The following is a 25833-nucleotide window of genomic DNA, read 5'->3' as shown; positions in this document are numbered from 1 at the left end:
TCCTAAATGACCCTCTTATGGGCTGACCTCATTAACACTACACCCTGTATGCTTCATCCGATGCCAGTGTTATGTAGTTACATTGTATATCTTGTGTTGCCCTATTATGTAATTTCTTTTATTCCCTTTTCTTCCCATGTACTTAATGATATGTTGAGCTGCTCGCAGAAAAATACTTTTCACTGTACCTCGGTACACGTGACAATAAACAAATCCAATCCAATCCAATACATCATCCAGGTAGATCACACATCTAGAAATATTAGTGACTACTTCAGAAGTGGCTGGAGCAATATTTGGCCCGAATGCTATTACCTGTCATTAGTATAGCCTATTCGGTGTGACAAAGTTGATACCTCCTTAGCTCAAGATGTTAAAGGTACTTGACAGTATCCTTCCAACAAATCTGTCTTAATAAGGAATGTCCGAATATATTTAGCTGATAGTTACTGATCGGATAGTAGGAGGTTTAATGTGTGAACTGTCTAAATCTCCTTCTACCTGTCACTCTCATCCTTCACTGTACTTACAACCTGACATACCTGCTCTTTGTCATCTTCCTCTTTATGATGGTACTGCTTTAACATATCAATATGACACATTGGATTGCTTTTCTTGAGATCTGGGGTGTCTATTAAATAATTTACTTTACCAACCCTTTGAATGACCTTGTATGGACCAGTGAGTGAACGGCCTTACAGGAGTTCCCCCCTGTAAAGGTAATGGGCCAGTGAATGAACGGCCTTACAGGAGTTTCCCCCTGTAAAGGTAATGGACCAGTGAGTGAACGGCCTTACAGGAGTTTCCCCCTGTAAAGGTAATGGAGCAGTGAGTGAACGGCCTTACAGGAGTTTCCCACTGTAAAGGTAATGGAGCAGTGAGTGAACGGCCTTACAGGAGTTTCCCCCTGAAAAGGTAATGGAGCAGTGAGTGAACGGCCTTACAGGAGTTTCCCCCCTGTAAAGGTAATGGAGCAGTGAGTGAACGGCCTTACAGGAGTTTCCCCCTGTAAAGGTATGGAGCAGTGAGTGAACGGCCTTACAGGAGTTTCCCCCCTGTAAAGGTAATGGACCAGTGAGTGAACGGCCTTACAGGAGTTTCCCCCTGAAAAGGTAATGGAGCAGTGAGTGAACGGCCTTACAGGAGTTTCCCCCTGTAAAGGTAATGGAGCAGTGAGTGAACGGCCTTACAGGAGTTTCCCCCCTGTAAAGGTAATGGAGCAGTGAGTGAACGGCCTTACAGGAGTTTCCCCCCTGTAAAGGTAATGGAGCAGTGAGTGAACGGCCTTACAGGAGTTTCCCCCCTGTAAAGGTAATGGAGCAGTGAGTGAACGGCCTTACAGGAGTTTCCCCCCTGTAAAGGTAATGGAGCAGTGAGTGAACGGCCTTACAGGAGTTTCCCCCTGTAAAGGTAATGGAGCAGTGAGTGAACGGCCTTACAGGAGTTTCCCCCTGTAAAGGTAATGGACCAGTGAGTGAACGGCCTTACAGGAGTTTCCCCCTGTAAAGGTAATGGAGCAGTGAGTGAACGGCCTTACAGGAGTTTCCCCCTGTAAAGGTAATGGAGCAGTGAGTGAACGGCCTTACAGGAGTTTCCCCCTGTAAAGGTAATGGAGCAGTGAGTGAACGGCCTTACAGGAGTTTCCCCCTGTAAAGGTAATGGAGCAGTGAGTGAACGGCCTTACAGGAGTTCCCCCTGTAAAGGTAATGGAGCAGTGAGTGAACGGCCTTACAGGAGTTTCCCCCCTGTAAAGGTAATGGAGCAGTGAGTGAACGGCCTTACAGGAGATTCCCCCTGTAAAGGTAATAACTAACACTTCAGCCCCTGGTTGCAATGTTCAGGTCACAGTTTGCTTATCTGCCCATTCCTTCATCTTTGTTTGAGAAACCGTTGAGATGTTCTTGAGCCACTTTGCAGGCTTCCGTGAGCCGTCCCTGGAACACAGACAACAAATCTAACAGAGGATTCGTCCCTCTTTCCTGAAAACTTTTCTTTGATTAATTTCAGAGGACCTTTTACCTCACATCTATAAATAAATTCAAAATGACTAAAACCAGTAGATTCATTCGGTGAATCTAGGGCAACAAATAAAAGACCAGTCCTTTGTCCCAATCACAGGGATATTCATGACAATATACTATAAACATGGTTTGGAGAGTTTGTTGATGCCTCTCTAAAGCTCCTTGTGTTTGTGGATGATATGTTGTGGACTTTTAACTATTTTAAACAAGACCTGAAATTAAAACCTTCATCCGACTTTGTCTCCATCGGTAACGAGTATAGAGTAAAAAATTGCATTAACTCTATACCAGTATCTTAGCTGTAATTGTTCTTAAAGGGATGGCTTCTGGAAATCATGTTGTAATTTCCATAAAAGCGAGGAAATGCTGGTGCCCTGCATTCGATTTTGGTTATGGCCCCACGGTGATGAAGTTTTGATTCCTTTTTAAAAAAAATTTAGAGTACCCAATTATTTTTTTCCAGTTAAGGGGCAATTTAGAGTGGCCAATCCACCTACTCGTACATCTTTGGGTTGTGGGGGTGAAACCCACGCAGACAGTGGGAGAATGTGTAAAATCCACACAGACAGTGACCTGGGGCCTCAGCACTGTAGGCAGCAGTGCTAACCACTGCGCCACCGTGCCACCCTCGGCACTGTGATGAATGTAGAAATTGTGATATATTTCTTATTTGGGGCACTAGAATACATACAAACAGTGTGCCTACTAAAGCTGTAATTAAAGAGTCGTAAAGTTGAGGTCATAATTCACTCCACTTGTTACAGATAAAAGACAAATGGAATAGTAGTGTAGATCATTTATGAAGGATTGTATTTAGCCCTAGCCAAGCCGGTCATGGAACTTAGTACGATACAGATGATGTAATTGATGAAAGGAGACAGGTCTGTCTGTAGTTTTAGCAGTTTGCCATGGATTTGAGTTTCACAGGACAGAAATGTACTGGATCTGCTCTTGAACTGTGTCTCTCGCTCCAAATGGTCAAGAGAGAGATAAGCAAGTAACCTCTTTTGTTAACTTCATAAGTGGCATTTGAACTTTTGGAATTAGCGACAGGAGTACAAAGTAAATTAAAATTATTCCTTAAGAACTGTTTAACTGATCATTGTGAAGCTATTTCTCTTATGTTAATGTGGTCAATACAGTGTTTAAATTAAAGTTTGTTTTAACATAAAATATACCTATTGTTCAGTCATAGCTCGTGGGGTGAAATATCCTTTACTCGCAGGTTTAAAGATTGAAAGATTGTTTGGGGTTCTCATCCTTTGAGGGGAGATCTAACTGGTGGTCATTTAACTGGAGGAACTCCATACCTCAGGCGAGGGGCATGATTGAGAAGACGGGCCTTCTTGAATAACCTCAGCCAGTACAGGAATTGAACCTGCGTTGTTGGCATAGCTCTGTATCATGAGCCTGCTTTTCAGCTAACTGAGCTAAACCGTCCCCCAACCAGCTGGGCCGCAGTTCCGGTTTAAGTACAGTGGGTGCACCTACACTCGGACTGCAGCGGTTCAAGGAGGCACCTTCCTCGCAAAGGCAGTGAGTGTTGACCTTGCCAAAGGTGCCCACGTGCCAATAGCCAAGTTTAAATTCTCTGCTGCTCTGGGTTACTAATCTATTGTATAACGAGGCTATTGTTCTCAGGATGTTTGTTTACAAGGGATGCAACAGATTTGCAAGAGACTCTAACAAAAGCAGTAGCATATTTGGGGATGTGAAGTGAAGAACAATGTGAACAGCACAGATTGCAACAAAACACGCCAAACAGTTTGATCCAGTTAAGGTCAGCAGTGAACTTTGTAGCATTTGGGTAACTGGATCACTTAAAGCATTCTCAAAACAAAGAATCCCTGATTTAAGCAAAAATTCAGTGCCTTGTACCGTGCCATCAATCCCATTACAGACAAGCCTCAACTGGTTTATATTAAAGAGTTCAGCAAATATATAGGTCAACACACCCACCCTGCTGATATACTGAAATGTGACGTTTTTGTCTTCAGTTTATGATACTGCAGTAACAATAGGCTTCTGCTGAATTGACTGAAGTGCACTCAGACAAGGAATTTGCACATATGAAACGTCCCAAAGGACTAGCTACCAAAATATATAGAAGACTTGCATGTTTAACTTGCAGATAGTGACACTCATGATTGAGAGCTTGCTTTTACCCCTGACAAAGCACATTAAGTGCCATGCTCTGCTCCTTCTCACTCTTGCAATGATCGTTACACATTACAGTAACCAGATGCATGTGCTCCAGTCACTGGCTGGCATCTAAAAGAATTTGACTCAAACACTCCAGTAATGGATAGTGCATTGGTCATTACATTGAGAACATTTTTTTTCAACATCAAGCAAGTACACTCATGCTGACTATTGTTGAACTGAATGGGCTCGCAAGCTGTACCCCTGAAGGATATAAAATGGCCACCCAATTACCTTTTAGCTCTTGTGATAAGCACCTGCTTTGAACTCCTCAAGTCCTTCAAGAGGTAACTGCACTTCCTGCACAACACAGAAACAGGTACTTCGACCCAACCCATGTTGGTGTCCATCCTTTGTGTAAATATGCTATGCTCCTATATCCCTAAATCTCCTGTTCTTCAACCACCTATATAACCTATTGTTCAAAGTTGACGTGGTCTCTGCTTTAGATTACTAATTCTTATAGTGCATGCCGATCTCGCAACCTTGTGCAAAATACGTTTCTTCAGCTCTTTCTGCATTACTTTAATTTCATTTTGCATCTATACTTAGGAAGGAGTAACACGAGGAGTATTCACTGAATGGCAGGACAGTGGGAAGTTCAGAGGGATCATGGGGTGTTTGTCCACAGATCCCTGGAGGCACCAGGACATGTGAATAGGGTAGTTAAGGCATACGGGACACTTGCCTTTACCAGTCGTGGCTTTTATCAGTCATGACATAGATTATAAGAGAAGGGGGTTATGTCGGAAGTGTACAAGACTTTGGTTAGGCCCCAGCTGGAGTACTGTATTCAGTTCTGGTCACGGCACTATAGTAAGGAAGTGATTGCACTGGAGAGGATGCAGAGGAGATTCACCAGGAAGTTGCCTGGCATGGAGCATTTTAGCCATGGAGAGGCTGGATAAGCTAGGGTTGTTTCTTTGGAGCAGAGAACAGAGGGGACCTGAAAGAACAGAGAAGATTATGAGGGAAATGGGGAGGCAGTGGAGTAGTGATATTGTCATTGAATTAGTAAACCAAGAGACCCAGAGTAATGCTCTGGGGATCCAGGTTCAAATCCCGCCACTGCAGATGGTGACATTTGAATTCAATAAAAATCTGGAATTAAAAGTCTAATGGTGACCATGAAACCATTGTCGATTGTCGTAAAAACCCACCTGGTTCACTCATGTACTTTAGGGAAGGAAACTGCTGTCCTTACCTGGTCTAGCCTACATGTGACTCCAGACCCACAGCAATGTAATTGACTCTTAACTATCCCCTCAAGGGCAATCATGGATGGGCAATAAATGTTGCCGACGCCCACGTTCAATTAATTTTTTAAAAAGGACAGGGTAGACAGAAATGAAACAATCTTTCACCCAGAGGGTGGTGGGAATCCAGAATGCACTGCCTGGGAGAGTAGTTGAGGCAGGAAACCTCAATCTTTAAAAAATACTTGAAGCACTTGCAATGCCATAACATTCAAGACTTTGGGCCAAGTGTTGGGAAGTGGGATTAGTGTAGATTAAAGTAGTTTTTCTTTTGTCACTGCAGATTTGATGGGCCAAAGTGCCTCTTCTGTTGTATGGTTCTATGATCCACTCATTCAAGCTCTCTCAATCACTGAAAAGTTAATTTTATCTACTTTGTCCCCCTTCAAATTTTAAACACGTTAAGTCTGAGAGGAGGGTTAAGGAAGCCTGAGAGGAGGATGGAGAGGTGCAGGGGGTTTTGAACCAGGAATTCCAGAGGATAGGTCCAGGCAGCTAAAGTTGTGGAAAAGCAAGAGGAATAACATACAGGTAACAAGTCAGAGAAATAGGAAGTTCAGGGAGAGTAGATGCATAGGAAATGAAGATTAGAAAACAAGGGAGGGGAAAAACCATGATGGGAATTAAATACAAGAAGAAGAAATTTAACTTGAGGCTTTGCAAGATTAGGAGCTAGTATAGCCAGTAAGGATAGGATTTGAAGTGTTGGCTAGAGTAGACTTGAGAGATGAACAGACACTTCCAACACTGATGAAGGTTCAACTCAATTTTATTAACTACTTCTAACTAACTAACACACGATGACTGTGGGTCTAAATGATGCTAACTTACACTAGAGACCTAAGCCTTGTTCGAACCAGTTGATTCTCTCAGCACGTGTCTGTGCTGGGCTGGATGAGTTGTTACACTCAGAGGCAGCACCCAGAATGAGCGGGAACCGTGGTGCCCTCTGCCTTTATAGTGTGTGTATTCTAACTGGTGATTGGCTGCGGTGTTTGTACATGTTGATTGGTCCCTGTGTGTGTCCATCAGTGTGTATCTGCACCATGATATACTGGTGTATATTATGACAGGGTTGATAAGCGAAGTTTTGAGTGGATGGGAAGTTGGTCAGCAGTAGGTTAGCATGAGTTTTTGTGTAACAAAGAGACGGGTGAGGCACCAGCCATCAGCAGACGAGGCTGATGCTGAGGCAAATACTTTAGATGACTAATTCTCAACCTTGTGTGCAAGATAAGTTTCTTCAGCTGTCAGTATTACTTACATTGCAGATCCCCTAGTTTTAAAGGTCAGACAAGCAGTCAGCCAGAGGCAGGGGAGAAATCAACAGAGGCAGTAGAAAGATAAAACCAGGTTTCATCAGTGTACCCGTGTAAGTTGTTCTTGTATCTGTTGCGGCTGTTACTGCTAAGGAGCAGCATGTACAGCAGGAAGCAGGGGTGGGGTGGTTTGAGAGAACATGGATAGATTTTTTTTGGGGGGGGGGGTTCTAGAGATAAAGGGTCAAGAGATGCAAAGACAAGCTATTATTGAAGATACTCTGACGACAAAAACTGAGCAATGTATAAAGCCTGCCTAACCGTGCAATGGTGAAGAGGCTATGGAGGAAGATTGTTTAGACAGCTTTATTGAAGGCTGCAGCTGGGGTTGAGAAGGGTTAGCTCACCATGATCAGAGCCACAAAAAGTATTTGTGCCCATGGTTAGTGACAGCAGATAGTGAAATTTGAATCCAATAAAAAATCGGGAATGGGAGGCCTAATGACGACCATGAAACCATTGCCAATTGCCATAAAAACCCATCAGGTTCACTAATGTCCTTTAGGGAAGGGAATCTGTTGTCTTAACCTGGTATGGCCTATATGTGACTCCAGATCCATAGAAATGTGGTTGATTCTTAAATGCACCCCAAATTGGCCAAAGAAGCCACTCAAGGGCAATTACGGATGGGCAACGAATGCTGGGCCAGCCAGCGACGTCCACATCCCATGAATTAATTTTGAAAAATCTATTCAGTGTTTTAGCAGGGTTTGGATTCAGTGACAGGACAGGAGAGATGTTTTGCTTGGTGATCAAGGTTAAGGAGCAACAGAAACAGCTGAGTGTCACAAAGATTGGCATGATGCAAGCTATTTGCACCAGTTAGAGGTGACGATGGACGAGGAAGAGGTTTAAGGAAGCTGTTGTGGAGAAAAAAAGCCAAGGATTCTATTTTCTCTTTGGGAGAATCCTGGAGTCGTGGATAGGACGACAAACTTTACATAATACTCCAAAATATGTGAATGTCAGAAATGTTTTAAGCGCCAAATAAACCCGTTTTGTAGAAGTATAAGAAAGCTGACAAGTCCAATTATAGTCATTTTCCGAAATAGAAATTTTGACAAAGAGTAAGCACACAGACACAAGGTAAATGGAGTAACTTACACACTGATATATACAAGGTAAATGGAGTAACTTACACACTGATATATACAAGGTAAATGGAGTAACTTACACACTGATATATACAAGGTAAATGGAGTAACTTACACACTGATATATATATATATATACACACACAAGGTAAATGGAGTAACTTACACACTGATAAAATTGTCCACGTTGCCCACCCGTCACAAAGCGTTTTCCATCTGGGTTCCAAGCCACACTTGTCAGACTATCCTCATGGGACTGGCTCATCTTGGTTCTCAGCTCCCCCGTCTGCAAAGTGGAAACATTTAACTCACCGAGTGTAATGGGTTCTGGGGTCAAAAGTAATACAACTATGCGGAGTCACGGTTTTCTTCAATGCTGAAATCAGATTTCAGTATTATAAATATACAGATCCAGATTTTTCAGATAGTAACACAGAAAATAGGAGTACGCCATTCAGCCCTTCAAGCCTGTTGCACCATTCAGTATTGTCATGGCTTATTATCCAACTCAGCAACCTATATCCTTTGATCCCTTTAGCCCCAAGAGCTATATCCTTCTTGAAAACATAATCAATGCTCAGACTGTAACTCCTGGTTCTGGACTCCCACCCCGCCATCAGGAATAGATTTCTTGCAACTACCCTGATTAGTCCTGTTAGAATTTTAGGTTTCTATGAGATTCCTCCGCCTCATTCTTCTACACTCCAGCGAACATAATCTAAACTGACTGATTCTCTCCTCATACATCTGTCCTGCCATCCCAGGAATCAGTCTAGTAATCCTTCACTGCACTTCCTTCACCCATTCTCCAATTAGGAGACCAGAACTGAAAACAATATTCCAGATGTGATTGGACCAAGGCCCTGTATAAATGCAGCAAGATGTCCCTGCTCCTGTGTTCTATTCCTCTTGCTCTAAAGGCCACTATACATATGATTGATCGGTGTTGTCAGGCTTATTTATTGCAATATTAAGTGATAGGAAGAAAGTGCAATTTTCTTGTGAAATTTTCGTGAGTGTTTATTACTTTGATCTTTTCCTTCCACCTTTTATTGTCAGGTTTTCACAAGCTTTGAGGCTGAAAATGCTCCATTTATAGTCCAAACCAATTTTAGTGCATTTTTTCAAAATTTAAATGTACTTCTGAAAACTCCACAAGCCCATTATGGATCACCAAAATCTTCATTGTAACACTGATGGTCTTCTCACTTAAGGGCTTAGTTAATTTCAAATACCTCTACGTAAAAATTTAATTTGCTGCTAATTTTATTTTATTTTCACATTTTCCTCCCGTTTTGTCTCAAATAACATTCGATTATGCATGATTTGTTTCCATGTCATTTTGAACCAGGCACTGAACAGATTGGAGACTACTGTCCTTTCTCAACTGCACTGCATCCAAGAACTTAAGTGGGTGGAGCATCTTTTATGCTGCTCTGCACGCCAAGCAACAGTCTGCAACAGAATGCCAACTTTATGCATTCAAAAGGTGCCAATGGATCAGAGCCATTTTGCACTGATTTTGTGAATCATAAATCTCAAATCTAATCACCCATGAGACACCAGGCTGTTCTTTGTAAGACGGTTTAAAAAAAAAAGATAATTCAGCTCAAACTCCTGCAACTGACCAATTTCCAAAGCAGTGCATGCAAAGATCTACAACTTCAGGTGTATGAATAGGGAAAATACATGGTGATACTTGGACGCAAAGGGCGGGGGGGGGGGGGGGGGGGGGGGGGGGGGGGGGGGGGGGGGGAAGAGAGAGAGAGAGAGAGAGAAAGAGAGGAGAGAAAAGAGAATGGTGGAAGAATGGCAATTAAGACACAGTTTGCCATCAGTGGCGTTATTCTTCAGGGGAAAGACCTGCACGAGGGGGCTCCCACTAGAGTATTGCACTTTTAGCCCTATTCTTTTAGTTCCAGAGAGGATTTTTGTTTGAAAACCCACATATTATATGGATATGGGTCCTATTTGAGTGAAAATCTTAGAAAAGGTAGGGGAAAAAAAGTCAGAAAGTAGCTGTCCATCAACAGTCAGAGGCCTCTTAGGGCTCGTCAGCAGAAAAGACGGCAGAAGCAATCTCTGGGACTCCAGTCACTCTGCTAATGGCAAAGATGCGTACAAGCACCTTGGCGACAGAATTTGACAAACACTGGCGACTTGTGTCGGGGGACCTCCGCAAATCGATGGAAGAAGCCTTGGCTCCCATCCAAATATCTTTGGAGAGTACCAATGAAACAGTGGAGGCTTTCGGTGAAGGAATGGAGGTGGCCATTTCAAGGCATAGTGACCAGCTCGCCTCACTGGAAGCGTAGATATCTCCGGTGAACCAATGCAAATAAATTGCTGACGGCCAAGGTGAATGATTTGGAGAATTGTTCCCAGGAGGCAAAACCTCCGAATTGAGGAGCTGCTGGAGGGGACGGAAGGCCTGTCTCCCACAGAATATTTTGCGGAGATGCTGGGAAAGATTGCAGGGGAGGGTGGATTCATGTCCCCTCCTGAGTTGGACCGGCCCACCATACACTCTGGCAGAAGGCTCGCCCTGAGGAACCACTGCGTGTGGTAATCGTGAGGTTTGATAGCTTCAAAGAAAAGGAGCGGGTCCCGAGATGGGCAAGGGAGCATTGCGACTACAAATGGGAGGGCCAAGCCATCAGGTTCTACCAGGACGTGGGAGCAGAGCTGGTGAAGAAGAAGGGTGCGTTCAACAAAGCCGAGGCCGCCCTGTACAAAAGTGGAGTCAAATTTGGCGTAATGGGTCAGGCACGGCTAAGAGTGACTTTCGAGGGAAAGGACTATTATTTTGATGAGCTGGGAGAGGCGGACTCCTTTGCAAAAAAACATGGGTTGGGCGCAGGCTAATTGAGTTTTTTGTCTATTGGAGATCGGCATGTTGACTTCTTGGGGTTCAACGTTCATGTTTGCATTTTCCCATTCTTGTTGGGGTGGAAGTTTTCAGTTTGGACTTAGGTTTGGAGCTTAGTTTTATGTGGGGTTCTGTTCTAATTTTCATGAAAATATATAGCTCCCTGTTACGGTACAATGTTTTAGGGGTTTTTATACTTTTTTTTTTACAATAATTTTTCTTCACACTCGGTGGGAGCCACCCAAGAGTTAACGGGAGCAGTGTTGAGGGGTTGACTGCAGCTCATTATAGTAGTTCTGTTTAGATAATGGGCTTTGTGTTCTTGTTTTGTTTAGGTTTAGAAAAAGGTTTCAATTGAGACTTCTGGTGATGCAATGTAGAGAGGAGGCACACACAGAAGCTCCCACGAGAAACCTGCATTTTCTACCCTCACTTCTAGCACTACTGAGTGCAACAGAATAAAGCATTTACCATACGAAGATGGCTGGGAGAGATAAAAATAAGATTAGGGATGGAATCTGTCGTCTTATTTGGAGACTTTGTAGGGTTCCTCGAGGAGTAAGATGGCGGGCTCTCCTTTTCCTTTACTGACCACGCCACTAATGGCCAATGATCTCTGCTGCATCAGTGCAAGTGAATTAGAGAAACACCGTCAAAATTTGGCGGTGGATCTGGAAAGATCGATTGAGGTGGCTCTGGCCCACATTCACTCAAACTTAGAAAAATCGATTAAGACCGTCGAGCCACATTGCACCACACTTAAAGGCATCGAGACAGTATTAACAGACCTCAATGATCTGATCATTTCTCTGGAAGCCAATCTTACTTCAGTGGTCGAGAGCAATAAAATATTGAAGGGCAAAATAAGTGATCTGAAAAATAGGTCAAGGAGGCAGAATGTTTGCATAGTAGGGCCAGAGGGCGGCACCCTGACTGATTATTTTTCAGGCATGTTCTATAAGTTCGGTGAGGGTGTGTTTACAGCCCCCCCATCTCCGTTGGAATTGGACAGGGCTAATTTCTCTCTCCTACATTTCCATAGCTTTAAAGGAAAAAGAGCAGGTCCTTCGCTGCGCAAGACAGCATCGAGATATAAAGTGGGAGAGCCACTCCATCAGGTTATAGCAGGATCGGAGTGCAGACCTGGCAAAAAGAAAAGCTGCCTTCAATGGAGTAAAAGCAATCTTGTATAAAAAGGAGTCAGATTTGGAATGGCCTACTCGGCTCGACTTTGACTGTTGGGGAGAAAGACTGCCTTTTTGATTTGCGGAGAAGTGGGATTCCTTTGCTCGAAAACTTTATTTGAGCACTGTTTAATTCATGTTTATTCTTTATGATCCTGCGAACAGGTGTTTCACGTTTCATCATGTTTGGGGTTTATTGATTATTAGTTTATAAGAACATAAGAACTAGGAGCAGGAGTAGGCCATCTGGCCCCTCGAGCCTGCTCCGCCATTCAATTAGATCATGGCTGATCTTTTGTGGACTCAGCTCCACTTTCCGGCCCGAACACCATAACCCTTAATCCCTTTATTCTTCAAAAAACTATCTATCTTTACCTTAAAAACATGTAATGAAGGAGCCTCAACTGCTTCACTGGGCAAGGAATTCCATAGATTCACAACCCTTTGGGTGAAGAAGTTCCTCCTAAACTCAGTCCTAAATCTACTTCCCCTTATTTTGAGGCTATGTCCCCTAGTTCTGCTGTCACCCGCCAGTGGAAACAACCTGCCCGCATCTATCCTATCTATTCCCTTCATAATTTTAAATGTTTCTATAAGATCCCCCCTCATCCTTCTAAATTCCAACGAGTACAGTCCCAGTCTACTCAACCTCTCCTCATAATCCAACCCCTTCAGCTCTGGGATTAACCTAGTGAATCTCCTCTGCACACCCTCCAGCACCAGTACGTCCTTTCTCAAGTAAGGAGACCAAAACTGAACACAATACTCCAGGTGTGGCCGCACTAACACTTTATACAATTGCAACATAACCTCCCTAGTCTTAAACTCCATCCCTCTAGCAATGAAGGACAAAATTCCATTTGCCTTCTTAATCACCTGTTGCACTTGTAAACCAACCTTCTGTGACTCATGCACTAGCACACCCAAGTCTCTCTGAACAGCGGCATGCTTTAATATTTTATCGTTTAAATAATAGTCCCGTTTGCTGTTATTCCTACCAAAATGGATAACCTCACATTTGTCAACATTGTATTCCATCTGCCAGACCCGAGCCCATTCACTTAACCTATCCAAATCCCTCTGCAGACTTCCAGTATCCTCTGCACTTTTCGCTTTACCACTCATCTTAGTGTCATCTGCAAACTTGGACACATTGCCCTTGGTCCCCAACTCCAAATCATCTATGTAACTTTATAGTTCCCTTCTGCTTTTCATCATTGTTGTTGGCTTTGATGATTGAATACTCTTGTGGTATTGTAAATTAAACAAGGTTTTATTTTCTAATGGGGAAGTCTCCCTGCTAATGAAAGGGTTAACTAACGGAAGCAGTGAGAGAGGGTTTGCTGCAGCTCTTCACAATTTGTGAAAATGAACTTGGAATGTATTGTTAGTTGTCTTACGTTAACTGTGGGTGTTGGTATAGGGCATCATTTTTTTTTATTGTTACACAAGGGTGTGATTGAGGTAGGGAGGTGCGGGGACAGGTTTTAGTGTTAGTTTGCTGACTTTTTTTTTAAATTCATTTACGGGATGTGGGTGTCGCTGGTCAGGCCAGCATTTATTGCCCATCCTTAGATGCCCTTCAAAAGGTTGTTGTGAGGTGCCCTCTTGAACCGCTGCAGTCCCTGAAGTGTAAGTGCACCCACTGTGCTGCTAGGGAGGAGTTCCAGGATTTTGCCCCAGTGACAGTGAAGGAACGGCCGATATATTTCCAAGTTAAGATGGTGAGTGACTTGGAGGGGAACCTCCAGGTGGTGGTTCACAGGTGTCTGATGCTCTTTTCCTTCTAGATGGCAATGCTCGTGGGTTTGAAAGGTGCTGTCTAAGGAACCTTGGTGAGTTACTGCATCTTGTAGATGGTACACACGGCTGCCACTGTTCGTCGGTGGTGGAGGATTTGAATGTTTGTGGAAGGGGAATCAAGTGGGCTGCTTTATCCTGGATGGTGTCAAGCTTCTTGTGTTGTTGGATCTACACTCATCCAGGCAAGTGGAGAGTATTCCATTACACTCCTGACTTGTGCCTTGTAGATGGTGGACAGGCTTTTCGGGAGTGGGGTGTCCAGGAAGCGAGTTACCCGCTGTTGTATTCCTAGCCTTTGACCTGCCCTGGTAGCCACAGTATTAATCTAGTTCAGTTTCTGATCAATGGTAACCCCCAGGATGTTGATTGTGGGGGATTCAGCGATGGTAATGCCATTGAATGTCAAGGGGCGATTGTTAGGCCCTCTCTTGCAGAAGATGGTCATTGCCTGGCACTTGGTGTGAATGTAACTTGCCACTTGTCAGCCCAAACCTGGACATTGTCCAGGTCTTGCTGCATTTGGACATGGACTGCTTCATTATCTGAGGAGTCACGAATGGTGCTGAACATTGTGCAGTCATCCACAAACATCCCTACTTCTGACTTTATGATGGAAGGGAGGTTACTGATGAAGCAGCTGAAAATTGTTGGACCTAGGTGTGAGAGAGTCCTTTTTTGTTGAGTCAACTGACTTGGCTCGGGACCATCTTGGGTGGATCTATTTACTTTAACTCTGGATCACTTGTTCGGTATTTCTCTTTGTAAATGGCTGACTCCGATTTCAGGACCGGTGGGAGACCTCTAATTAATTTGGGTTACCTAGAATGTTGAGGGTCTGAATGGCCCATTAAAACGGTCTAGGGCATTTGCCCACCTCAAGAACCTAAACTCTGATGTTGTTTTCTTGCAGGAAATCCACCTGGGTGTTAAGGACCAGACCAGGCTACGTAAGAATTGGGTTGGAAGGTTTTCCACTCCATTTTTAATTACCTGGGGCACTGCAACCTAAATTCATAAGAGAATACAATTCTCCTCCTCTCAGATTGTAGCCGACCCTAACAGTCATTATATTTTTGCGTGTAGCTCCCTGGTGAACACTAACAGGCATGACACAAACTTTATTAATTCCCTTGTGAACGCTCCCCCCAACCTTGATTCACACTGGATGATTCTAGAAGGCAATTTGAACTGTGTTTTGAACCCTTAATTCGATTGTTCCAAACCAAAATCTCTTGCCCCATCAGGGATGGCAAGGCCTGTCCTCCTTAATAATAATCTTTATTATTGTCACAAGTAGACTTACATTATCACAGCAATGAAGTTACTGTGAAAATCCCCTAGTCACCACGTTCCGTTCCAGTTTGAGTACACCGAGGGAGAATTCAGAATGTCCAAATTACCGAACAGCACGTCTTTCGGGACTTGTGGGAGGAACCCGGAGCACCGGGAGGAAACCACGCAGACACGGTGAGAAGGTGCAGACTCCGCACAGACAGTAACCCAAGGCTGGAATTGAACCTGTGACCCTGCCGCTGTGCCAGCAGTGCTAACTACTGTTCCACTGTGCAGCCCTTGAAGTGGAGCATCGAGCATCACTCTATGCAGACGACCTACTTCTGGTACATTATGCAACTGACTTCTCCCATAGATAGCATAATGAACACGCTCAATACATTTGGTTCCTTCTCTGGTTAGAAACTGAATGTAGGGCAGCACGGTGGTGCAGTGGTTAGCACTGCGGCCTCATGATGCCAAGGTCCCAGGTTCGATCTCGGCTCTGGGTCACTGTCCGTGTGGAGTTTGCACATTCTCCCCATATTTGCGTGGGTTTCGTCCCCACAACCCAAAAATGTGTAAGCTAGGTGGATTGGCCATGCTAAATTGCCCCTTATTGGAAAAATGAATTGGGTACTCTAAATTAAAAAAATAAATTAATAAACTGAATGTGGGTAAGAGTGAGCGTTTTCCCAGTGAACCCTCCTGGTAGAGGAGCTCAATTTAGTTCATTGCCTTTTCGCCTGTCTCATGCTAATTTCCGTTACTTGGGGGTCAGAGGGGCCCTTAATTAGGTCTCACTTCACAAATCAAAGTACTGAATCCCCATCAATGTCAGAGCAGATCTGCAGAGGTGGAACAACCACCCTCTGTCCCTGGCGGGTAGGATCCAAACCATCAAAATTGAACATACTTCCCAGGTTTTTATTTTTCTTTCACATATACCTCTACCGTTTTTGCCCATTTTTAGGCAGCACGGTAGCATAATGATTAGCACAATTGCTTCACAGCTCCAGGGTCCCAGGTTCGATTCCCGGCTTGGGTCACTGCCTGTGCGGAGTCTGCATGTTCTCCCCGTCTGTGCGTGGGTTTCCTCCAGGTGCTCCGGTTTCCTCCCACAGTCCAAAGATGTGCAGGTTAGGTGGATTGGCCATGCTAAATTGCCCTTGGTGTCCAAAATTGCCCTTAGTGTTGGGTGGGGTTACACGGATAGGGTGCTCTTTCCAAGAGCTGGTGCAGACTCGATGGGCCGAATGGCCTCCTTCTGCACTGTGAATTCTATGAAATCCTTTTTTATTAGGGTTAACAAATTGATTTCTGCTTTCATTTGGGGGGGGGGCAATTGTCCCAGAAACGTAGTGTTCTGCTCCAGAGAGACAGCTGGGCGGAGGCTTAGCTCTCCCAAATTTTTTGTTTTACTATCGGGCTGCCAACATTCAAAATATTTTGCAGTGGCTTAGTGACCCTGACTCGGTTTGGGGCAAAATAAAGGCTCACTCATGCACCACCTTCATGTCATAACCAGCGGCCCACAGCCCTTCTCTCCTCCTAAATCTCCCTTAAGCTTCATGATCGCCTCCCTCAGGGTTTGGAAACAGTTTCGGCAGCAATTTAAGCTTTCCTCCCAGTCTTCTTTGGCGCCTATTTGTCATAATCACTTCTTTTTGCCTTCTGGTTTGGACTGCCCATTGAAATCTTGGAGGGCAAAGAGACCTGTGTATTTCAGGGACCGGGGAGATTTGCCTTCAGTTGCCCAACTCTAGCCTCTCTTATTATTTTCAGATTTTTCCCGTAAAGTTTTTCCTTTCTTTCCTTAAGTCCCGCCTCCTCTTTGCTGAAGAGGGCTTTATCCTTGGTTCAACCTGTCTATTTCAGATCTGTTTGGCCATATTCTCTAGTCAGATCCTGTCTCTTTGGAAGGCGTGAGGACGAGATGGGAGGGAGAGCTGGGTCTTATGCTTACGGATGAGGTTTGGAGGGAAGCCCTCTACATGGTGAACTCCAGATCCCTTTGTGCCCGGCTGAATTTAATCCAGTTTAAGTATTGCATAGGACGTACTTGACCAGTGCAAGGAGGAGTGGGTTTTCCCCAGATGCAGAGGACAAGTGTGAATGATGTTCGCTTGTGCCAGCTAACCATAAATGTTTTGGTCTTGTCCCAAACTTGCCAGCTTCTGGATTTCCTTTTTCAATACTATATTGGAGATTCTTCGAGTGGTTCTAGAATCATGTCCATTAGTAGCCATATTTGGGGTCTCAGACTCTCCCGCATTTCACTCTGGGGTAGGGGCAGATGTTGTCGCCTTTGTCTCATTGGTGGCCAGGAGGCAAATATTGCTTGGCTGGGAGGTCTCTGCTTGGTTGGACGACTTGATGTCATTTCTACACTTAGAAAAAAAATATATATACCACCAGGGGGTCAGTGGGGAGGTTCTATCTTAGTGGCAGCCATCTATCTACTTTTTTAAAGATCTAGATACCGACAGAAATTAGGGGGTTTAGTTAGAATGTTTTAAGTTTTAATTTATGATTTTGATGGAAGATTTGTTTCTAGCTTTTTAACATTGTGCCTTTATATCTTTGTTGGTTGATTTTTGTGATATTGTTAGTGTTAATACATAAAACCTCAATGAATACTCATTTTTTTAAAAAGTAGATTTTAGTTGCTTATGTTCACCTTGCTGTTATCTGCATCCATATTTAGTGTCCGAGGGCGAGGACGAGGGGGTGGGGCAGTTTACTGACAGCGACTGCAGATTTTTCTTTGTTTAGTCTGGTTAGTGGGTTTGGCAGCCATCTTGCTGTACCGTTTAGAATCTGTTGGATAATCCCTCGAGATGGAAATGGCCGACTCCGGATTGGGGGGGGGGGTCAATTCGTTTGGACACTAATGTTCTTGTCGGATAGCCTGATTTATATTACAAGAACGCTTGTAGCTAAAGCTATAAATAATTCATTCACATTAACTGTGGGTCAACTATATACAAAACAACAAATGAATAGCAAAGAACAAAGAAAAGTACAGCACAGGAACAGGCCCTTCGGCCCGCCAAGCCCATGCCGACCATGCTGCCCGACTAAACTACAATCTTCTACACTTCCTGGGTCCATATCCCTCTGTTCCCATCCGATTCATCATAGTTATCTTAGAATTTACAGTGAAGGAGGCCTTTCGGCCCATCGAGTCTGCACTGGCTCTTTGAAAGAGCACCCAAGCCCACACCTCCACCCTATCCCCATAACCCAGTAATCCCACCCAACACTAAGGGCAATTTTGAACACTAAGGGCAGCTTAGCATGGCCAATCCACCTAACCTGCACATCTTTGGATTGTGGGAGGAGACCGGAGTAGCCGGAGGAAACCCACGCCCACACAGGGAGAACGTGCAGACTCCGCACAGACAGTGAACCAAGCCGGGAATCGAACCTGGGACACTGGAGCTGTGAAACAATTGTGCTAACCACCATGCTACCATGCTGCCCTGTCATGTATTTATCAAGATGCCCCTTAAATGTCACTAGCGTCCCTGCTTCCACCACCTCCTCTGGCAGCGAGTTCCAGGCACCCACTACCCTCTTTAAAAAAAACTTGCCTCGTACATCTACTCTAAACCTTGCCCCTCAAACCTATGCCCCCTAGTAATTGACCTCTCTACCCTGGGGAAAAGCCTCTGACTATCCACTCTGTCTATGCCCCTCATAATTTTGTAGACCTCGATCAGGTCGCCCCTCAACCTCCATCGTTCCAGTGAGAACAAACAGAGTTTATTCAACTGCTCCTCATAGCTAATGTCCTCCACACCAGGCAACATCCAGGTAAATCTCTTCTGCACCCTCTCTAAATCCTCCACATCCTTCTGGTAGTGTGGCGACCAGAATTGGAACACTCCAAGTGTGGCCTAACTAAGGTTCTATACGGCTGCAACATGACTTGCCAATTTTTATACTCAATGCCCCGGCCAATGAAGGCAAGCATGCCGTATGCCTTCTTGACTACCTTCTCCACCCATATTGCCCCTTTCAGTGACCTGTACGCCTAGATCCCTCTGACTTTCAATACTCGAGGGTTCTACCATTCACTGTATATTCCCTACCTGCATTAGACCTTCCAAAATGCATTACCTCACATTTGTCCGGATTAAACTCCATCTGCCATCTCTCCGCCCAAGTCTCCAAACGATTTAAATCCTGTGTATCCTCTGACAGTCCTCATCGCTAACCACAATTCCACCAACCTTTGTGTCGTCTGCAAACTTACTAATCAGACCAGTTACATTTTCCTCCAAATCATTTATATATACTACGAACAGCAAAGTCCCAGCACTGATCCCTGCGGAACACCACTAATCACAGCCCTTCAATTAGAAAAGCACCCTTCCATTGCTCCTCTCTGCCTTCTATGACCTAGCCAGTTCTGTATCCACCGTGCCAGCTCACCCCTGATCCCGTGTGACTTCAGCTTTTGTACCAGTCTACCATGAAGGACCTTGTCAAAGGCCTTACTGAAGTCATATTGACAACATCCACTGCCCTACCGGCATCAATCATCTTTGTGACCACTTTGAAAAACTCTTATCAAGTTAGTGAGACACGACCTCCTCTTCACAAAACCATGCTGCCTCTCACTAATATGTCCATTTGTTTCCAAATGGGAGTAGATCCTGTCTCGAAGAATTCTCTCCAGTAATTTCCCTACCACTGACGTAAGGTTCACCTGCCTGTAGTTCCCTAGATTATCCTTGCTACCCTTTTTAAACAAAGGAACAACATTGGCTATTCTCCAGTCCTCCGTGACATCACCTGAAGACAGTGAGGATCCAAAGATTTTTGTCAAGGCCTCAGCAATTTCCTCTCTCGTCTCCTTCAGTATTCTGAGGTAGATCCCATCAGGCCCTGGGGATATATCTACCGTAATATTTTTCAAGACGCCCAAAACCTCGTCTTTTTGGATCTCAATGTGACCCAGGCTATCTACACACCCTTCTCCAGACTCAACATCCACCAATTCCTTTTCTTTGGTGAATACTGATGCAAAGTATTCATTTAGTACCTCACCCATTTCCTCTGGCTCCACACATAGATTCCCTTGCCTATCCTTCAGTGGGCCAACCCTTTCCCTGGCTACCCTCTTGCTTTTTATGTACGTGTAAAAAGCCTTGTGATTTTCCTTAACCCTATTTGCCAATGACTTTTCATGACCCCTTCTAGCCCTCCTGACTCCTTGCTTAAGTTCCTTCCTACTTCCCTTATATTCCACACAGGCTTTGTCTGTTCCCAGCCTTCTAGCCCTGACAAATGCCTCCTTTTTCTTTTTGACGAGGCCTACAATATCCCTCGTTATCCAAGGTTCCTGAAATTTGCCGTATTTATCCTTCTTCCTCACAGGAACATGCCAGTCCTGAATTCCTTTCAACTGATACTTGAAAGCTTCCCACATGTCAGATGTTGATTTACCCTCAAACATCCATCCCCAATCTAGGTTTTTAAGTTCCCGCTGAATATTGTTATAATTAGCCTTCCCCCAATTTAGCACATTCACCCTAGGACCACTCTTATCCTTGAAATGAAATGAAATGAAAATCACTTATTGTCACGAGTAGGCTTCAAATGAAGTTACTGCGAAAAGCCCCTAGTTGCCACATTCCGGCACCTGTTCGGGGAGGCTGTTACGGGAATCGAACCGTGCTACTGGCCTGCTTTCAAAGCCAGCAATTTAGCCCTGTGCTAAACAGCCCCTGTCTACCAGCACTTTAAAACTTACTGAATTGTGGTCACTGTTCCCAAAATGCTCCCCTACTGAAACTTGTACCATCTGGCCAGGCTCATTCCCCAATACCAGATCCAGTACAGCCCCTTCCCTAGTTGGACTGTCTACATATTGTTTTAAGAAGCCCTCCTGGATGCTCCTTACAAACTCTGCCCCGTCTAAGCCCCTAGCACTAAGTGAGTCCCAGTCAATATTGGAGAAGTTGAAGTCTCCCATGACAACAACCCTGTTGTTTTTACTCCTTTCCAAAATCTGTCTACCTATCTGCTCCTCTGTCTCCTGCTGGGAGGCCTGTAGTAAACACCCAACATTGTGACTGCACCCTACTTATTCCTGATCTCTACCCATATAGCCTCACTGCCCTCTGAAGTGTCCTCCCGTAGTACAGCTGTGATATTCTCCCTAACCAGTAGCGCAACTCCGCCACAATTTTTACATCCCCTCTATCCGCCTGAAACATCTAAATCCTGTAACGTTTAGCTGCCAATCCTGTCCTTCCCTCAACCAGGTCTCTGTAATGGCAACAACATCATAGTTCCAAGTACTAATCCAAGCTCTAAGTTCATCTGCCTTACCCGTAATACTTCTTGCATTAAAACATATGTACTTCAGGCCACCAGACCCGCTGTGTTCAGCAACATCAGCCGGTCTGCTCTGCCTCAGAGCCATAATGGCCCTATTCCCTAGTTCTCCCTCAATGCTTTCACCTTCTGACCTATTGCTCCGGTGCCCACCCCCCTGCTATACTAGTTTAAACCCTCCCGTGTGACTCCTCCTGGGAGCAGTATGATCATGCACAAGCAACCTCTCTTCCCTGCTCTCCAGTCAGTCAGAGGTCACCTGACTCATCGATGCTGTGTTTCTGACGGACCCACCTGCAGGTCAGAGGCTGGGCAAGTATGTGGAAGGCTGGGTGGGACACTGTTTTCATTCAGGCTTTGATGGTAGGGCTGGGGGTGCAGCAATGTTAATCAATAAAAGGGTTTTCTGCCATAAAGACCTGGGCTGACCCTTAGACATGATATTGTTTGTGGGTCTTTGATGGGCATCTTGGTGGTTCTGGTTAATATTTATACTCTAAACTAAGACACCAAAGCCTCCGCACTACCAGAAGGATGTGGAGGCTTTGGAGAGAATACAGAAAAGGTTTACCAGGATGTTGCCTGGTATGGTGGGTATTAGCTATGAGGAGAGATTGAATAAAGACGGAGGCTGAGGGGCGACCTGATACAAGTTTGTAAAATTATGAGAGGTATAGAGTGAACACTTGGAGGCTTTTTCCCAGGGCGGAAATGACAATTACAAGGGGGCACAAATTCAACGTGATGGGGATAGTTTCAGTGGAGATGTGCGGGGGAAGTTTTATTACACAGAGGGTGGTGGTGGCCTTAACACCATGTGCGCTTAACTTATTTAACAGTCTCCTATGCGGCACATTGCCAAAGGCCTTCTGGAAATCTAAATAAATCACAGGCACTGGTTTTCCTTTGTCTAACTTCCTTGTTACTTCCTCAAAGAACTCTAGCAGATTTGTCAGACATAGAACATAGAACAGTACAGCACAGAACAGGCCCTTCGGCCCTCGATGTTGTGCCGAGCAATGATCACCCTACTCAAACCCACGTATCCACCCTATACCCGTAACCTAACAACCCCCCCCCCTTTAACCTTACTTTTTAGGACACTACGGGCAATTTAGCATGGCCAATCCACCTAACCCGCACATCTTTGGACGTCCCCTTGACGAAGCCATGCTGACTCAGTATTTTATCATGCACTTTCAAGTACTTCGCGATCTCATCTTTAATGTTGGACTCTAAAATCTTACCAATGACCGAAGTCAGGCTAACCGGCCTATAATATCCTGTCTTCTGCCTCCCTCCCTTCTTAAACAGCAGTGTTATTTTAGCCACTTTCCAGTCCTCTGGGACCCAGTAATTCCTGAAAGATCACCACTAATGTCTCCACAATCTCCTCAGCTATCTCTTTTAGAACCTTGGGCAGTAGTCCATCCAGTCCAGGTGATTTATCCACCTTCAGACCTTTCAGTTTCCCCAGAACCTTCTCCTTGGTGATGGCCACTATTCAACAACAGTGAATTAAACCATATACTTAACACTTACTGGTACTTATAAGGAGATCATTAACATAAATAATTTTTGAACAAACGTTAGAAGAAAATTTAAACTGGTTAGATCATCTGTTGTTTGAGTACCACCATTGTAAGTCAAGTGCTCCATACTTGCATTCAAATTTAACAGAGTTTCAGAGCAGCAGTGTTAGCTTCAGATACAATTCCATGTAACTTCCATTTGGTGCATGCAACTGAAGCTACCAGCACAAATCCCACCTCTCAGGTTAACAGATGACATCAAAAACCGACAGTCACTTTTGTCTTAGACTTGAGGTCAGTCACTTTTGTCTTAGACTTGAGGTATCCTGGACATTGGACAATTTGAGCACAACAGTCCACACAAAGTAGAGATTAAATACTTGGTATAGGCATGATCCATTAGCAATGCACTAAATAATGAAAACAGATTTTGGAAATGAGATTTAGCAGACTTATTGGTGCTTCAGATTCCTGGTCATATGTTTTGTAGCTTTTTCAGACCCATTAGCCTGACATCAGTCATCGGGAAACTGCCAGAATCTATTATAAAGGATGTGATAACTGAGCATGCAGAAAATAATGGGAGAGATTGGGCAGAGTCAACATGGATTTTTGAAAGGGAAATCATGTTTGATGAACCTGTTTTTTGAGAATGTTATTTGTAAGATAGATAAGGGAGAACCAGTGGATGTGTATTTGAATTTTCAAAAGGCTTTTGATAAGGTCCCACAACAAGCAATATTAGATCACATGGGATTGGGGGTAGTATACTGGCATGAATTGAGATTTGGTTTACGGACAGAAAACTGAGTAGGACAGAAAACAGAAGGGATAAACAGATCATTCTGAGATTGGCAGGCTATGACTAATGGGGTAACCGGAAAGAATCAATGCTTGGGGACCCAGCGATTCATAATCCGTGTCAATGATTTGGATGTGGACCAAAACTATATTTCCAAGTTTGCTGATGACACAAAACTAGATGGGAATGAGAGTTGCGAGCAGGATGCAAAGAGGCTTCAATGGGATTTAGACAAACCGAGTGGACAAGAACAGGGCAGATGGCAGATAATGTGAAAAAATGTGAAGTTATCCACTTTGTAAGGAAAGCAGAGTATTTCTTAAATAGGGAGATATTTGGAAGTGTTGATGCCCAAAGGGACCAGGTGTTCTTGTTCATAAGTCACTGAAAGTGAACATGCTGGTGTAATAAGGAAGGCAAATGGTATGGTGGCCTTTATTGCAAGGGGATTTCAGCACAGAAGTAAGGAAGACTAGCTACAGTTGTCTAGAGCCTTGGTGAGACTTCTCCTGGAGTACTACATAGTTTTGATTTCCTTACTTAAGGATATACTGAAGTGCAACAAAGGTTCACAAGAGAGATTGAGGAGGTTGGGTCTGTATCCTCGAGTTTAGAAGAACATGAGATGATCTAATTAAAGTGTACAAAATTCTTAGAGCTCAACATGGAGATGGAGGAATTATGTTTCACATAGTTGGGGGTTCTAGAGCTAGGTGACAGTTTCAGAATAAGAGATAGACCATTTAGGACCAAGAGAAGGAGAAATTTCTTCACACAGGGTGGTGAATCGTTGGAATTCTCTACCCCCAGAGGGCTACTGAGGATCGATTTCTAGACACCAATGACATCAAGGGATATGGGGATAGCGCAGGAAGATGGCATTGAGGTAGATGATTATCCATGATGTAGTTGAATGGCAGAGCAGACTCAAGGAGCCAAATAGCATACTCCTGTTCCTATTTTCCGTTCTATTTCGTATTTTAAAAAGGCTGAACCCATGCAGTCACTTAGGAGCACCATCTGCGACAATAATATTAATGTCTACTACAATCTCATTAGTGTTACTCACCTGCACATTCCAAAGCCATAATTCAGAGCAATCATCAGGACCACAGGCGAGAAGATAATTATCATCTGGACTCCATGCTAGGTATGAAACTCCATAAGCATGACCCTCTAAAGTTTTAAGCAACTTCAGTTGGTGAGTGTCCTAATGGAAAACAAAAACAGGAAATTAAGGCCCCAGTAGCAAAGCACAATATTATTAGTACACTTGGGCAATTAAGATACTGCAGCACAACAAACAATCATGGACTTTGGACCCCGTTGTTTCATCTCTTTAGATTCAACTTTGTTCGCTCCCCCATAAAACCGTCTCATTGCCCAGCCTCAGCGTAAAGATATGGCTCAGTTGACAGCACTCTCTCCAGAAAAGCAATCAGGTCAGAGGGAATACAGCAGTAGTAAGTTAAGGGAGTAAGACAAGGCTGGATGGCCTCTACTTTAATATTCAAGTTAAAACGGAGAGTTAAGGGGCGATGATTGACATGTGTAATTATGATACAATAGCTATCACAGAGACATAACAGAGAGGGATAATCACAGGTTAAAGAGGTGTGAATTGTCTCAAGCTAGGACAGGTCCGCAAGCCAAGGTCATCATATCTCCCTATACAGTAGTCCCCCGTTATACCGCGCTCCGCAATACCGCGGTTCGCGATATACGGCGGGGGGGCTTATGGACCCCAACTGTCAGCTTCCCTCTCCGGATCAAAGTGAGCCGGCCGCTGAAATTGACACTGCCGGCTGATTGGAGGGAGATTCAGTGAGAGAGGAGCAGCGTTCCTGGTAAGTTTCTGTGGGTTAGAAACTTACTTTAGTTGACTGCAGAATTATTACTTTAACTTATAATTAACTTATGGTAGCATAATGTAAGAAAGTAGCACTTCTAAATTTATTTAAAAATCTATGCATGCGCTTCCCATTGTGAGTCTACGGGGGTCTGATCTCTCAATGGGAAGCGCATGCATAGATTTTAAAATAAATTTAGAAGTGCTACTTTCTTACTTTAACTTATATTTAACTTATGGTAGCATAATGTAATAATTCTGCAGTCAACTAAAGTAAGT

The 25833-nt window shown here is 44.1% G+C and overlaps 1 protein-coding gene across 9 annotated transcripts in view; it reads right to left on the bottom strand.

Annotated features, from left to right (window-relative positions):
* LOC119966963 (WD repeat-containing protein 26) overlaps window positions 1-25833 on the bottom strand; it is a 208141-nt gene that overhangs the window by 94778 nt on the left and 87530 nt on the right. For all 9 annotated transcript variants that reach the window (XR_005460880.1, XM_038798916.1, XM_038798917.1 and 6 more), the window contains exons 8-9: window positions 24775-24915; window positions 8059-8178 (exon numbers count right to left, since the gene is read on the bottom strand). Coding sequence is in view for 8 of the 9 variants with exons in the window: in XM_038798916.1 (XP_038654844.1) it covers window positions 8059-8178; window positions 24775-24915 (261 nt within the window). In the remaining variant the exon portion in view is untranslated. The remainder of the gene's footprint in view (window positions 1-8058; window positions 8179-24774; window positions 24916-25833) is intronic.

This window comes from Scyliorhinus canicula, chromosome 6 (assembly GCF_902713615.1).
Source record: "Scyliorhinus canicula chromosome 6, sScyCan1.1, whole genome shotgun sequence".
Taxonomy (NCBI): Eukaryota; Metazoa; Chordata; class Chondrichthyes; order Carcharhiniformes; family Scyliorhinidae; genus Scyliorhinus; species Scyliorhinus canicula.
Note: the sequence above shows the minus strand (reverse complement) of the source record. Positions and strands in the feature narration are given on the sequence as shown.